At 46.2% G+C, this 16434-nt stretch overlaps 1 protein-coding gene across 6 annotated transcripts in view; it reads right to left on the reverse strand.

Moving 5' to 3' along the window:
- ADAM22 (ADAM metallopeptidase domain 22) overlaps window positions 1–16434 on the reverse strand; it is a 331085-nt gene that overhangs the window by 54380 nt on the left and 260271 nt on the right. For all 6 annotated transcript variants that reach the window (XM_075315606.1, XM_075315604.1, XM_075315602.1 and 3 more), the window contains exons 22-26: window positions 14931–15050; window positions 10910–11075; window positions 9126–9231; window positions 8903–8993; window positions 2286–2303 (exon numbers count right to left, since the gene is read on the reverse strand). In XM_075315606.1, coding sequence (XP_075171721.1) covers window positions 2286–2303; window positions 8903–8993; window positions 9126–9231; window positions 10910–11075; window positions 14931–15050 — 501 coding nt within the window. The remainder of the gene's footprint in view (window positions 1–2285; window positions 2304–8902; window positions 8994–9125; window positions 9232–10909; window positions 11076–14930; window positions 15051–16434) is intronic.

Consider the following 16434-nt stretch of genomic DNA (forward strand, 5'->3'; position numbering starts at 1 on the left):
CGGCGCACTACAAGTGCCAGCCGCGCCGCTGTTCCAGCGGCCGGCGCGACCGAGTCTAGACGTGAGCAGCGTCCCGCCCCTCTCCTGACTGGCAGGTCTGGGGGCGGGAACGAACGGAAGCAGGCCGCAAAAGCCGGGGACTGTAGTTATCAGCGCGGCCGCCGTAAAAGCGCAGGCCGCGCTGAAGTCCCCGGCGCACTACAAGTGCCAGCCGTGCCGCAGTCCCAGCGGCCGGCGCGGCCGATTCCCATAAGTGTGCCTGCTTCAGCTAAGCTGAATGAGGCCATGGCACAGGCGCCGCAGCGCTGATGTCCCCCGGCGCACTACAACACCCAGCATGCTGCGGTGTGAGCGCCAAATGCACGGGGACACAGAGTACCTTAAGGAAGCAGGGCCATGTCCCTGATGTACTCCGCTCCATCCAGCATCTTCTCCAGGGGCTGTAGATGGAGCACGGTCTCAGTGCCTGGAGACCGGTAAATCCCACTTCACCCAGAGCCCTGTAAAAAGGGATGGGGAAGGAATCAGCATGTGGGCTCCTGCCGCCGTACCCGCAATGGGTACCTCAACCTTACAAACACCTCCGACATAAGTGGGGTGAGAAGGGAGCATGCTGGGAGTCTGTATAGACCCTCTTTTCTTCCATCCGACATAGTCAGCAGCTGCTGCTGACTAAAAACAATGGAGCTATGCGTGCGTGTCTGACCTCCTTGCGCACAAAGCTAAAACTGAGGAATCCGTACTCCTACGGGAGGGTGTATAGCCAGAAGGGGAGGGGCCTTACACTTTTAAGTGTAGTTCTTTGTGCGGCCTCCAGAGGCAGTAGCTATACACCCACTGTCTGGGTCTCCCAATTAGGAGCGAAAAAGAAAGCTCCTGTATGCTGTCACGAGGAGTCACGACTCTCATGGTGGCATTGGACGCTATTCAGATTGCAGATTTTGACACTCCATTAGATGGTTTCTCTAGTGTCTGGGATCTACACAGGTAGACTCAGGCATTAAACTGCTGTGTGCTGATTCATAGGCAGGATAGCAAGAGTTAATCTCTGCTAGTCTGCTTGCTCCTTTGATCACATGTTGTGCGGAGACCTATCACATCTGCTCCCCTCCTATTTATACAGGTTGAAACCTTCCACCCATGCCAGTTATAATTTATTCTTTGTTGGTGTGTGAGGTGTGATGTCCTAGACGTACTGGCGAAAGTTGTGCTCTTTGCTTGGTGCGGTTGGGGAGTTTACCCCTGTTGTTTTGTACTTCCTTCCTGCTGTTGTTTTCCCTTTTTATCTGTGGCTTTCATCACACTCCTGTCCTGTCCCTTCCTGGGGAGAGGGGCAATTAGATCAGGACTGGTGAGGAGCAGATCCAGGAAGGAGACTCAGACCTCTCCACCATCAGGAGTATCTCTGAGATCAAGGATAGCATAAAACCTCCTAGCTTGAGGGGCAGCTTAGGAGCCCCGTTTCCCTGCTATCCCATACTCATCATGACATAGGCGTAATGTAGAGGGTGCACATACTTATGTCCATATAGTGTATATCAGCTTTCTTGTCACCTGTGAGTTTAGTCTGAAAATAATATACGTAATTCGGGTCTATACCGAATTTTCAGGTTGTTAGGGAAGATAGGCTATTATTGAGGGGCTTTATAGGGCCACCACTGTATAGGGACACCACTCAGGATATTTCGACACTGGACTAGCGCAGTTAACTTGCTTCAATACGTGGAGAAATGTAGTTTTCAGCTCGGGAACACATGTCCTGCATCTCATACACAAAGCACACTGAGACAATGTCTAACCAGAAACGCGTCTATCCAAAGGCTGGTGCTTCCTCTTACAGACAAACATGGAAACGGAAAAATAAGACCACGATCTGTTACTATAAACTGATCCAGTGTAGGCATGAAGCAAAGCCGAGTCTGACATATAAGATCTCTGAATTAAAGGTAGTGCAGACGGATTGCATGCAGCGGTGTGATATCTAACACTCTGAGCTCTGCTACATCTGCGTGCAGTGAAACGCGACAGCGGTGCAGTGTATTGCCTGGTTTTCCCATTTTAGGATAAAGAATACTACGATCTGAGAAGCAAAATACTGTCTAAAATAAAACCAATCCTTGAAGACGTCTTACGGGATCACTAGTCGTCCCTTTCCTGAGCAGACATTAAGAACCCATCGGCCATGAAAAAGAATGTGGGACATATAAATGGTATTTATGAAAAATAAAAGACAGTAAACTAGTGAAAGTGATGAAATATGGCATAATGCACAGGCAAACACTTACCTTTCTCTCCGATAGTTTCTTTTCATGTCAAAGAAAAAACAAGTCATTACTTAAACATAGTGTATGACGGAAGAAAACAGAAAAAATTGGGTACAGTTTTCAAAACATTTTATTACAGGGGTTTCCCAGTTTCAAAAAAACCCCTACTCCCTGGTAGAGTTTGGTATACAGTGTGTCCACCCATATCCTGTCCACCGCCATTAACGTGAGAACGGTGGCAGCTATAGGCATAGAAGTGGTGTCTAGGTATAGTAAAGTAGCCATGTGCTACGCAATGAAACCACCTATAGCGCCACCTGGTGGAAAACAACAGAGTTAGAAATTTTATCTCAAAAACGGAACGAGATAGAGAAAAAAAGAGAAATACAAAGTTGTAGGGCATCATCAATTCAATACGAATCGACACCTTGCATACAGAAATGCTATGATATGAAACCCATGACACCCCCCCCCAAAACATTGAATGCTGGTCACGCATATGTCGCTTATTTAACTTTGAAGCGCAAAGTGGCCCCCGTCAGCTGCAATGCACATCTGGACTCTGCACAGCATACTGTATCTTGCTGCACGTTGTGCAATATGGTAGGTGACACGCTTGCACAAGCATCTGTGATACATTGTCGTAGGTCCTGCAATGTTGGTGGAGGAGGCGCATACACCTGCTGTTTGAGGTGACCTCACAGAAAGAAGTCCAATGGGGTCGGGTAAGGTGAAGGTGGAGGCCACTCCACACAGCCACCATACCCAATGACTTGTAGGAAGGTCTCCATGAGGTATTGCTTCACGTCCGCAGCCTTGTGAGTTTTACACATTCTAATCATAGCATTTCTGTATGCAAGGTGTCGAGTCGTATTGAATTGATGATGCCCTACAACTTTGTAATTCACTTTTTTTCTCTATCTCGTTCCGTTTTCGAGATAAAAATGCTAACTCCGTTGTTTTCCACCAGGTGGCGCTATAGGTGGTTTCATTGCGTAGCGAATGGCTACTTTACTATACCTAGACACCACTTCTATACCTATAGCTGCCGCCGTTCTCAAGTTAATGGCAGTGGACAGGATATGGGTGGACACACTGTATAAAAAAGCAAAACAAAGAAAAAAACAACTTCACTTTGGGACAGAGGTTTTAATTGGGTAGTTGCATGTGCCCATGTATTACCAATGGCACAGTCACACATCAGATATTTAGGGATTATGCACAGGATATACCACGAATGTCTGATCCACCTCTGGGTTTTGCACTTATCTCGAAAAAGTATGCTCAGGACCTAACTTGGACTGAGTGAGTACCTGCAATTACCCATTTTTTTGCTTTTCCCCCTTTTGCAGCACTCACACAAGTGAAAATATCAGTGGACTTTTTGGACTTTATAGCTATTCTAGGTTTTTACCATTGCTTGTTTTATTTATTTATGTACAGTGGGGGGAAAAAAGTATTTATTCAGCCTCCAATTGTGTACGTTCTCCCACTTATAAAGATGAGATTTGCCTGTAATTGACATCATAGGTGACCACAACTATGAGAGACAAAATGAGAAAACAAATCCAGAAAATCACCTCTGATTTGGCAAGATTTTTTTTTTTTAAATTATGGTGGAAAATAAGTATTTGGTCAATAACAGAAGTTCATCTCAATATTTTGTTATATATTCTTTTTTGGCAATGACAGAGGTCAAGCGTTTTCTGTAAATCTGCACAAGGTTGGCACATGTTACGCCCCGGACTAGCCAGGTAGTCACAGGTAGGCCCTTGCATAACACCCGTCCCCTAAAAAGGTGTCATCAGCCACCCTTAAAACCCTAGTCACCTCCCTCAGGGTTTGATGGACAGACCAGGGGGCGTGCCCAGGCGGTTGGACACGCCCACCGAGGAGTTCACAGCTCCTGAGGCAGGAGAAACAGTTAGCCGAGTCTAGTCCAGTCTAGTCAAGTGGAGAGGAGTGAAGTTTAAGTGCCGAGGCAGACCTGTGCCCAGGTCTGCCCCAGTCTAACAACCAAGTGTCTGGGTCGGAGCCCAGTCACTTCTGGCTAGGAGGCAAATGGTGGCCTCAGCCTGCAGGAGCCGGGAAGGCAGCTCGGTAGAACCGTAAGGGACCGGGACAGGGTAGTGGCCCGCCGGTACTGAACCGGGGAACCGACTGGAAACTGGAGCACAAAGGGGGGTACTCAGACCCTGAAACTCGGTCCAGAAACCAGTGGACCCAGTTAATTAACTGATTGAGGTCTGGACTTTAGGACCTTTCCCACCCAAGTCCCGACTGAAGACAACAGCCCACCAAGGGGGATAAAAAGCCACTGCTCAGGCAAATAGATCCCACGGGCCAGCGTCTGCGAGCAAACGGGCTCTCCCGACACACAACGCCGGGGAGCGGACTCCCGTTGCTGAAGCACGGGCTGTCCACAGCTACACAGAAGGTGCAGGAGAAAGGCGGAGACCACCAACCCGAGTGGGGGACCAGACGCAGCAGGCTGCGGGCACCGACCACCATCATCTTGGTTTACCAGAGACTCTTGTGCATCTGTAATAGTGAGTACAACTGTGCCCTCGGGCCATGCACCGCCCTGCACCGCCAAGCACCGACATATCACACCAACCGGGTCCCGGGGCCATCACCCCTGCCCACGGAGGGGTTAACACCTTTGCTGCGCAACACCTCCCCAAGGTGCCTAGTGAACAGCAGCGGTGGTGTTCACATTCACCAAAACCCGTGGGTGGCGTCACGAACTCTAACAAAAACCACGGCCTTGTCCCGTAACCCTAACCCCCCTTCAAAGCACCAGCCCCTTCCAGAGCAAAGTGACCCCCGGTCCGGAGGCGCTCGATCCAACGACAAACGAGCCCGGATACGAGTGGCTCGGCTGCAGCCGAGCGCGGGGCGGTACACACACACTGTTGGTGGTATGTTGGCCCATTCCTCCATGCAGATCTCCTCTAGAGCAGTGATGTTTGGGCCTGTCGCTGGGCAACATGGACTTTCAACTTCCTCCTAGATCACCCCAGGACTTTCATATCCTTCTTACAAAGCCATTCCTTCCTTGCCCTGGCGGTGTGCTTGGGATCATTATCATGCTGAAAGATACAGCCATGTTTCATCTTCAATGCCCTTGCTGATGGAAGAAGGTTTGCATTCAAAATCTCACAATACATGGCCCCTTTCATTCTTTCATGTACACAGATCAGTCGTCCTGGTCCCTTTGCAGAGAAACAGCCCCAAAACATGATGTTGCCACCCCCATGCTTCACAGTAGGTATGGTGTTCTTTTGATGCAACTCAGCATTCTGTCTCCTCCAAACACGACGAGTTGTGTTTCTACCAAACAATTCCACTTTGGTTTCATCAGACCACATGACATTCTCCCAATACTCTTCTGGATAATCCAAATGCTCTCTAAGAAACTTCAGACGGGCCCGGACATGTACCGGCTTAAGCAGGGGAACATGTCCGGCACTGCAGGATCTGAGTCCCTGGCAGGGTAGTGTGTTACTGATGGTAGCCTTTGTTACGGTGGTAACAGCTCTATGCAGGTCAATCTCTAGGTCTCCCCATGTGGTTTTGGGATTTTTGTTCACCGTTCTTGTGATCATTTTGACCCCACGGGGTGAAATCTTGCATGGACCCCAGATCAAGGGAGATTATCAGTGGCCTTGTATGTCTTACATTTTCTTATTATTGCTCCCACAGTTGATTTCATCACACGAAGCTGCTTGCCTTTTGCAGATTTAGTCTTCCCAGCCTGGTGCAGGGCTACAATTTAGTTTCTGGTGTCTTTCGGCAGCTTTTGGTCTTCATCATAGTGGAGTTTGGAGTGTGAATATTTGAGGTTGTGGACAGGTGTCTTTTATACTGATAACAAGTTCAAACAGGTGCCATTACTACAGGTAATGAGTGGAGGACAGAGGAGCCTCTTATAGAAGAAGTTACAGGTCTGTGAGAGCCAGAAATCTTGCATGTTTTTAGATGACTAAATACTTATTTTCAATCATAATTTGCAAAAAAAATCTTGCCAAATCAGAGAAGACGATTTTCTGGATTTGTTTTCTCATTTTGCCTCTCATAGTTGTGGTCTACCTATGATGTCAATTACAGGCCGACCTCATCTTTTTAAGTAGGTGAACTTGCACAATTTTGTTGCTGACTAAATACTTTTTTCCCCGCTGTACATAAATAAATAAAAAATAAATACTGTATATACATGTAACTTTATATTTTGTAGCTTGTACCTGCCATTTGCTACTTCCAAGCTGATATATGTATATCTGTGCATTTCATTTTAGTCTTTTTACCAGTGTACCTTGGTCATTTCATATATGTTAAACCCTGAGGAGATATTAAATAACTACTTTTATGCCCTATTTATGACATGGACCACACCTCTGTTAGCGCGGTAGCATTATATTGTTCAATTTGATTATAAAAATGGCCAAAATTATTAAAAAAAATTGCAGTTTAGTTTCTTTTAACCCTAGAACGCATACCTGGGGCCTCGCAGGCCTGCACGGTTACTTGTTTTCTATTGTAGATTTCTATGGTTGCTCGTTCTAGGGTTAAAGGAAAATCTAAATAAAAGAGCACAACTTTACATAATAAGAAGACGCATGAATATACAGAATTTTAATATTTTTTTTATTCAAGCAGGCATCCCGGATGGATAAATGTCTAATTGATGCTAAGACTGGAAAAGACATACAGTGCCTACAATTAGTATTCAACCCCCTGCAGATTTAGCAGGTTTGATAAGATGCAAATAAGTTAGAGCCTGCAAACTTCAAACAAGAGCAGGATTTATTAACAGATGCATAAATCTTACAAACCAACAAGTTATGTTGCTCAGTTAAATTTTAATAAATTTTCAACAAAAAAGTGTGGGTCAATTATTATTCAACCCCTAGGTTTAATATTTTGTGGAATAACCCTTGTTTGCAATTACAGCTAATAATCGTCTTTTATAAGACCTGATCAGGCCGGCACAGGTCTCTGGAGTTATCTTGGCCCACTCCTCCATGCACATCTTCTCCAAGTTATCTAGGTTCTTTGGGTGTCTCATGTGGACTTTAATCTTGAGCTCCATCCACAAGTTTTCAATTGGGTTAAGGTCAGGAGACTGACTAGGCCACTGCAACACCTTGATTTTTTCCCTCTTGAACCAGGCCTTGGTTTTCTTGGCTGTGTGCTTTGGGTCGTTGTCTTGTTGGAAGATGAAATGACCACCCATCTTAAGATCCTTGATGGAGGAGCGGAGGTTCTTGGCCAAAATCTCCAGGTAGGCCGTGCTATCCATCTTCCCATGGATGCGGACCAGATGGCCTGGCCCCTTGGCTGAGAAACAGCCCCACAGCATGATGCTGCCACCACCATGCTTGACTGTAGGGATGGTATTCTTGGGGTCGTATGCAGTGCCATCCAGTCTCCAAACGACATGTGTGTGGTTGGCACCAAAGAGCTCGATCTTGGTCTCATCCGATCAGAGAACCTTGAACCAGTCTGTCTCAGAGTCCTCCAAGTGATCATGAGCAAACTGTAGACGAGCCTTGACATGACGCTTTGAAAGTAAAGGTACCTTACGGGCTCGTCTGGAACGGAGACCATTGCGGTGGAGTACGTTACTTATGGTATTGACTGAAACCAATGTCCCCACTGCCATGAGATCTTCCCGGAGCTCCTTCCTTGTTGTCCTTGGGTTAGCCTTGACTCTTCGGACAAGCCTGGCCTCGGCACGGGTGGAAACTTTCAAAGGATGTCCAGGCCGTGGAAGGCTAACAGTAGTTCCATAAGCCTTCCACTTCCGGATGATGCTCCCAACAGTGGAGACAGGTAGGCCCAACTCCTTGGAAAGGGTTTTGTACCCCTTGCCAGCCTTGTGACCCTCCACGATCTTGTCTCTGATGGCCTTGGAATGCTCCTTTGTCTTTCCCATGTTGACCAAGTATGAGTGCTGTTCACAAGTTTGGGGAGGGTCTTAATTAGTCAGAAAAGGCTGGAAAAAGAGATAATTAATCCAAACATGTGAAGCTCATTGTTCTTTGTGCCTGAAATACTTCTTAATACTTTAGGGGAACCAAACAGAATTCTGGTGGTTTGAGGGGTTGAATAATAAATGACCCTCTGAATAAACTTTTCACAATTTAAAAAAAAAATAAAAAAAGAAATAACATTCTTTTTTGCTGCAGTGCATTTCACACTTCCAGGCTGATCTACAGTCCAAATGTCACAATGCCAAGTTAATTCCGAATGTGTAAACCTGCTAAATCTGCAGGGGGTTGAATACTACTTGTAGGCACTGTAAGATACCAATGGATCCCATGAGTTTTGGATAGTTTTATAAATAATCTTAGTACATCAATGGTAATAAATGATTCAACATGTTAAATACTACGTCACCACTAGAGGGAGCTTCTTATAGATTTCTATGTACTGTATATGTACTGTATATGCAGCTGCAATAGCTCCCTCTAGAGGTGACTGCAGAAAGTTGGTTTTATTATTACACATTTGGAAAAAGCACATATTCACTTTGAATTATATTGGTCTTTGTAAAAAACAGTGGCGTCTGCGATTCAGCTCTACCAATACAAATAATATTGGAAATATACAGTACATGCAGCACTGGCACTTACTTGTAACCCCAAGCTGTTATTCCTAACACCAAGACCAACACTAGCATGGTACCAGCAATAGCTCCTATGATAATGTTTGTACTAACAACTCCTGAAAGAGAAGCATATGCAATATCAGTCACTATGAAGCGGAGATAGAGCATGGATTGCACTGGTAACTGTATGATAAAACAGCATAAAGTGCATATTGCATAGTGATAAACCAGGCACTGTGCACACTGACCATCGTTCGGCTTTACTTCCTTTTTCTGCTTGTAAGGGAAAAACGAGCTGCAATCATCCCCAGCGTATTCCTCATCACAGACGCATTTCAATTCATTGCTGCAGATCTGCAGGTAAAGGACATCAAAGCTTTACATTGGCATCAATTTAGAAAGCAGACGTATGGATTTCATACAGGAATGGAATAAGTAAGCTCATATACTAAAATACTTGGATCTAAATCTAATGGATCTAATGGATCTAAAACTGCTTATTTTAAACAATTTTGCACTGTTAATAAATAAAAAATATTCACTATCCATCTTTAATCCTTATCTGTGACCCCTTTAGAGGATTTCTGGGCAGTGTGACATGACCCATTTCTGTGTTTTCTGCCTAGAATTCCAAAACCAATTCACTGAACTGTGTTTATCTTTAGATGCACACCACTAGTCAGTTTACTTCTCCCTCTGGCAGCTGTCCTCAATAAGTTACCAAGTCAATCTCCTTCCCCCTTTGGTACCTGCAAATATTGTTCCCAGTGAATACTATAGTCAGTCTCCTTTCCTCTCTGGAAGCTGTAAATATAGCTGTATACGTAGATCTCAGTAGGTTCCATAGTCAGTCTCTATCTTCTACCAGTTGTAATTATAGTTCCCATTAATTTCTCAGTCAATCTCCTTCTCTATTGATTTTACATACTGTCCTCCATGATTTCCCTAGTCAATCTCCTTCCCCCTCTGTCAGCTGTATATATTGCCCTCAGTAACTTACCTAGTCAGTCTCCTTTTGCCTCTGTCCGCTGTATATATTGCCCTCAGTAGGTTCCCTAGTCAGTCTCCTTCCTCCTCTGTCAGCTGTATATATTGCCCTCAGTAACTTTCCTAGTCAGTCTCATTCCACCTCTGTCAGCTGTATATTTGGTTTTCAGTAAGTTCCCTAGTCAGTCTCCTTCCACATCTGACCACTGCAAATATTGTTCTCAGTGAGTTCCCAAGTCAGTCTCCTTCCTCCTCTGTCAGTTGTATATATTATCCTCAGTTACCTTCCTAATCAGTCTCCTTCCCCCTCTGTTTACTACATATTGTCCTCAGTATGTTCCTTAGTCAGTCTCCTTCCACATCTGACCACTGCAAATATTGTTCTCAGTGAGTTCCCAAGTCAGTCTCCTTTCCCCTCTGTCAGCTGTATAATTTGTTTTCAGTAAGTTCCCTAGTCAGTCTCCTTCCACATCTGACCACTGCAAATATTGTTCTCAGTGAGTTCCCAAGTCAGTCTCCTTCCCCCTCTGTCAGTTGTATATATTATCCTCAGTTACTTTCCTAATCAGTCTCCTTCCCCCTCTGTTTACTACATATTGTCCTCAGTAAGTTCCCTAGTCAGTCTCCTTCCCCCTCTGTCAGCTGTATATTGTCCTCAGTAGGTTCCCTAGTCAGTCTCCTTCCCCCTCTGTCAGCTGTACATATTGTCTTCAATAAGTTCCCTAGTCGGTCTCCTTCCCCTTCTGTCAGCTGTATATATTGCCCTCAGTGATTTCCCTAGACAGTTTCCATCCTCCTCTAATAGCTGTAATTATAGTCTCCAGTAAGTTCCCCAGTCAGTCTCCTCCTTAGGCAGCTGTAAATTTAGTCCCTGGTATGTTACTCAGCCTTGTTTCCTCTCTGTCAACTATAAATATAGCTACGAGCAGGTTCCTCAGTCAGTCTCCTTCCCTCCCTGGCAGCTTAATGTATATATTAGGAGATTACTGTTCATCAAACTGAGCACAATGTGGCATAATTGGGCACATAACCTCTGTCTACTTACACCATGCCCAGAACAGATCTTTTTTGAGGTGCCGAAACAAGAGCTGAAATTAAAGTGATCCACAGGAAGACATCGATGGTCCAGACACATCATTTGCTCTCCGCACGGTGTGCCATCTTCTACGTATCCAAGATCAGTTTCCTCGTCCAGCTTTACATGTCCACCACTGGGAAGACGAAGTTATTAAAAGATACATTATTTGATGTTACATCTGTAAATCTATGCTATCCTATGGGTTTAGGAGGCCCTCGCCTATGGTGGCTTTGTAGTAAAGGACGATGGATTTGGTCTATTTTTTTCTAATTGGCGTTCCTCCCACCGCTAAGCTCTGAGCCATTCCCGTAACAAGTTTAGTACTGTTCTTTTGTTATCCTTTTTACTTTATGTAACTGTGTATACTGTATTTTTTTGTCTCCTTTGCAATATATTGTGTACCGTATATTTTTATAATCTCTGCCTTCTTTTTGAATTAAATATATAAAATTGAATAGCTTCATTCCTCTTGCTCTATAATTCGCATCCTGAAACCATACCTGTAACAGGTGTCCAGAAGCCTGTATAAATAAGTGGTGGCGGCAGCTAGTAGTTCCTTTTGTTATTCTTGGGTTGGCGGTGACCATACTGGGGAATATAAATTCCATTAGCTGGAATCAGAGGTGTATATACCATACGCTCACTGTGAGTTTCCCCAATGACTGGCCTGGTAGTGAAAACATCGTCCATCACTCATCAGTCAATTGTGTAATTGTCCCTATGATTGGAGGCAGTGGAGTGCTTTCCCTGACAAATTGGTGGGAGCGGTGGGACATCTGCGTGATCTCCTGGGCTGTCTTCGTGACCCCACCTATTGTGAATGGTGGATTATGTGTTTTCTACTATATATAAAGGTGTAATCAGTCATTGTACAGGAGGAGGAGGAGGTGAGCTGTGACATCACATATTGTGAATGGTGGATCCTTTGTTATCTAAAGTATATAGAGGTGTTATCAGTCATTGTACAGGAGAAGGAGGTGAGCTGTGATATTGTACCGCCCCGGTGTTGGTCGGGCTGATCCGGGATCGTGGCTCGAGGGGGTCGCCCGGACCCAGCTTGGCGGACACTTTGATCCGTAGAAGGGGATATTTACAGGGGAGAAGTTCGTGACGCCACCTGTGGGTTGCGGTAATGGGAATACCGCCGCTGCTGTAAGGAGTACCGAGCAGATGGAGTTAAGCAGCCTGATGTTAGTCCCTCCACAGGTAGGGAAGGCCCCGGGGCTCAGGGGGGTGTTAGTTGGTGGTTGTTTGGGAGGACAGGATGCAGGGATGAGGGTACTCACTGCGGTAGTCGTGGTGTTGGATGAGGTTTATAAAGTAGACGCACACACTGTGGTAAACCAAAGTCTCTGTGCACCGCTGCCACTGCGGGGAGCCCGTCCAAGTGTCCGCTCCCACCGGTGTCACTTGGTAATCCGGAGCCCGACTCCACACAATTTAGTTGTCTGTTGTGGCCCCTTGGCTTGAAGCTGTCAGGGCCCCGCTACCTATGTGTAGTGTAGCTGTGCTCTTGATGGCTGGCACTTGGGATTTCAGTGGGTTGCTTTATCTGGAAAGCCCTATCCCCTGCATTGTGCTGATGCCTTCAATCTCTGAGCTCTTACGGAAGTTCGTGAAGATACTCTGCCTCCCAGGTTAATTATCAGGACGTTGAATTGGTTCCTGACCTGGGGTCCTGTACCCCGTCGTACTCGGTACCGGTTTGATTATTGGGCTTTCTGGTGCCGACAGTTCTCCAAGACTATGTTCGTCGCACCCCTTTCCAATGTCCCTGCAACCGGTCCCCGACTCCTCTGGTCCCGGACCACCGTCTGCGACCCAAACTTGGTCTCGCTCCCTGGGAGCTACTACTCCCAACTCCTCACCCTTTGAGGGCTCTCACTGTTCTGACTTGGTCTCCTCCCACCAGTCTGCCTGACCCCTAGGTGGGTGGCCCTGTTCCAGCTAGACCAACCCACTGGTGTGTCTGACAGATCATGATGTGAGGTGTGGTTGGGATTTGTGGTACTGATGGAGGTAACGGTTTTCGGGAACCTGGAACCAGGGGTGTAGGTCCTGCACCCTGGGGAGAGGAGGCAGTTCCCTGTAGCACCTTGATATAGTCAGGGGCGCTACAATATCACCTATTGTGAATGATGGATCCTTTGTTATATAAAGTATACAGAGGTGTAATGAGTTACTGTACAGGAGGAGGTGAGCTGTGACATCACCTACTGTGAATGGTGGATCCTTTGTTATCTAAAGTATATAGAGGTGTTATCAGTCATTGTACAGGAAGAGGAGGTGGTGAGCTGTGATATAACCTATTGTGAATGGTGGATCCTGTACTATGTATTGTATACAGAGGTGTTAGTCACTCTACAGAAGGAGGTGCCCTGTGGCATCAGCTATTGTGAATGGTGGATCCTATTTTATCTAATGTATATAGATGTGTGATCAGTCATTGCACAGGAGGAGGAGGAGGTGAGCTATGACATCACCAATTGTGAATGGTGTTATCAGTCATTGTAATCCTGCCTGTGATGATAATTAATAACGAGATGGACACTGAGAAATGATCTCTACAGAAAGTGTAAGGGGTGCTTCACACACAGCGAGATCGCTGCTGAGATCGCTGCGGAGTCACGGTTTTTGTGACGCAGCAGTGACCTCATTAGCGATCTCGCTGTGTGTGACACTGAGCAGCGATCTGGCCCCTGCTGCGAGATCGCTGCTCGTTACACACTGCCCTGGTTCGTTTTTTTATTGTTGCTCTCCCGCTGTGACGCACAGATCACTGTGTGTGACAGCGAGAGAGCGATGAACTGAAGCGAGCAGAGAGCAGGAGCCGGCGTCTGGCAGCTGCGGTAAGCTGTAACCAAGATAAACATCGGGTAACCAAGGGAAGCCCTTTCCCTGGTTACCCGATATTTACCTTCGTTACCAGCCTCTGCCGCTCTCACGCTGCCAGTGCCGGCTCCCGCTCTCTGCACATGTAGCTGCAGTACACATCGGGTTAATTAACCCGATGTGTACTGTAGCTAGGAGTGCAGGGAGCCAGTGCTAAGCAGTGTGCACGGCTCCCTGGTCTCTGCACATGTAGCGACGTTCTGATCGCTGCTGCGTCGCTGTGTTTGACAGCTAAGCAGCGATCATAACAGCGACTTACAAGGTTGCTGTTACGTCACAGAAAATGGTGACGTAACAGCAACGTCGTTGTCGCTGTCGCTATGTGTGAACCCAGCCTAAAGCGGGCTTTACACGCTACGATATATCTAACGAGATGTCGGCGGGATCACGTCGTAAGTGACGCACATCCGGCATCGTTAGTGATATCGTAGCGTGTGACAGCTGTGAACGAGCAGAAATACTCACCTTCTCGTTCATCGCTGACACGTCGCTCATTTTCTAAAAATCAAACGTCTGGTTGTTCATCGTACCCGGGGCAGCACACATCGCTCCATGTGACACCCCGGCAACGATGAACACAGCAAACCTGCGGCCGCCGGCAATGCGGAAGGAAGGAGGTGGAAGGGATGTTTAAGTCCCGCTCATCTCCGCCCCTCCGCTTCTATTGGGCGGCCGCTGTGTGACGTTGCTGTGACGCCGAATGTCCCTCCCCCTTCAGGAAGTGGATGTTCGCCGCCCACAGCGAGGTCGTTTGGGAGGAAAGTGCGTGTGACGGGGGGTTACAACATTGTGCGACACGGGCAACAAATTGCGGGCGGGTGCGATCGCAAATACGATCGCACAATGAAATTTAATGTATAAAGCAGGCTTTAGTCTATTATCAGTGACCAAGGTGAAAACTGCAAGATTTCAGGATTGTTTATGTATAGACAGACAGTAACAAAAATTAGAAGAAAAAAAACGTTTTTTCCATTTTAACATAAAAAGCCTATGTATGTAGGGTACTGGTAACACCCCGTGAAAAAAAGTAGTTTTTCCATTAACATTTTTTATTTCAACTTCTATACCTAGGACTGACCCTCAACAATATTGTTACCTGCAATTGAAGAATTTTCCTTGATTTTGGACTGATGACGTTGTAATTGAGTCAATCAGTTCTCCAAGTCTTGGCACCCCAGAAATGTTGGTACACAAAAGATAACCACAAAGGACATCCCTGAAAGACAAGAAGGAACACAAAGCAAGAAATGAGAAGTCATAGCGAACAAGCCGATCATTGGGGACAGTCTGTATCTTAAATGAGTTGTCGTGTTGCATGACGTTTTGATAAATTTGGAATCTGCCAGCCCAAACTATGTATACATACATTTAGCATTTTAGAAGACAAATTCCGCAATGAGTTTTCATGGTCAGTCTGTTCCTCCATTACTCAGAAATCAGTATTTGAATTGATATGCTAATGGTTTTGTACTTTTGAAACCTCTGTCACTCCAGCTCTATTCACTTTATTCCCAACCCAGTGTTGCCTCCTCCGGGTTGACTGATTGCCTTAATGCTGTGTTACCTCAGGCAAAGGAGCTTTCAGTCAAGCAAGAGGAGCCGACGCTGACTAGAGAATAGAGCTGGACTGACAGAGGCTTCAGATCTACAAATAGCTCTTTAGTTTCATTTGCATATCAAAAGCAAAGGCTGATTTCTCAGTAACGGAGGAACAGACTGGCAACATAAAGGTATTGCTGGACATGCCTTTGAAAATATAAATATAATGCACGGACCAGACCATTCAAGTGAACTTTCAGGCAGAGTGAGGAGGAGTGACCCAACTAAGAAAGATACAAGTGGCCAGAACTGATGACATAGATGAATGTACAGAATTAGAACCTAGAGACCAGAGACGGGTAGCCAAACCTGTGAGACTGACGTTTGCAGATGAGTGGCCAGAATCGAGACCAGACGAGTGGCCAGGATCAGAATCAAAGATAAATGAGCGCCATATGCGTGACCAGCATTCAATTTTTTTTTGGGGGGGGGGGCGTCATGGGTTTCTAATCATAGCATTTCTGTATGCAAGGTGTCGATTCGTAATGAATTGATGATGCCCTGCAACTTTGTAATTCACTTTTTTTCTCTATCTCGTTTCGTTTTCGAGATAAAAATGCTAACTCCATTGTTTTCCACCAGGTGGCGCTATAGGTGGTTTCATTGCGTAGCGCATGGCTACTTTACTATACCTAGACACCACTTCTAGGCCTATAGCTGGCGCCGTTCTCAAGTTAATAGCGGTGGACAGGATATGGGTGGACACACTGTATACCGTATTTTTCGTGACTATAAGACGCACTTTTTTTCCTCCAAATGTTGGGGGAAAATGGGGGGGTGCGTCTTATAGTCTGAATGTAGGGCTGCGGGGAATGAGGGTGCTGCGGTGGAGCGGGTCATCGGGGGCACGAGCAGGCTACAGCAGCGCCTACTGTGACCACGTGGGCCCGCTCATTAAATATGCACGTCCATCCTCCCGCCCATCTCTCAGAGCTGAAGCCGGCGCTGATAGGTGGGCGGGATGATGAGCGGGGGATGCGTGCTTACTAAACAGCCGGCCG

This window comes from Anomaloglossus baeobatrachus, chromosome 6 (genome assembly GCF_048569485.1).
Source record: "Anomaloglossus baeobatrachus isolate aAnoBae1 chromosome 6, aAnoBae1.hap1, whole genome shotgun sequence".
NCBI lineage: Eukaryota > Metazoa > Chordata > Amphibia > Anura > Aromobatidae > Anomaloglossus > Anomaloglossus baeobatrachus.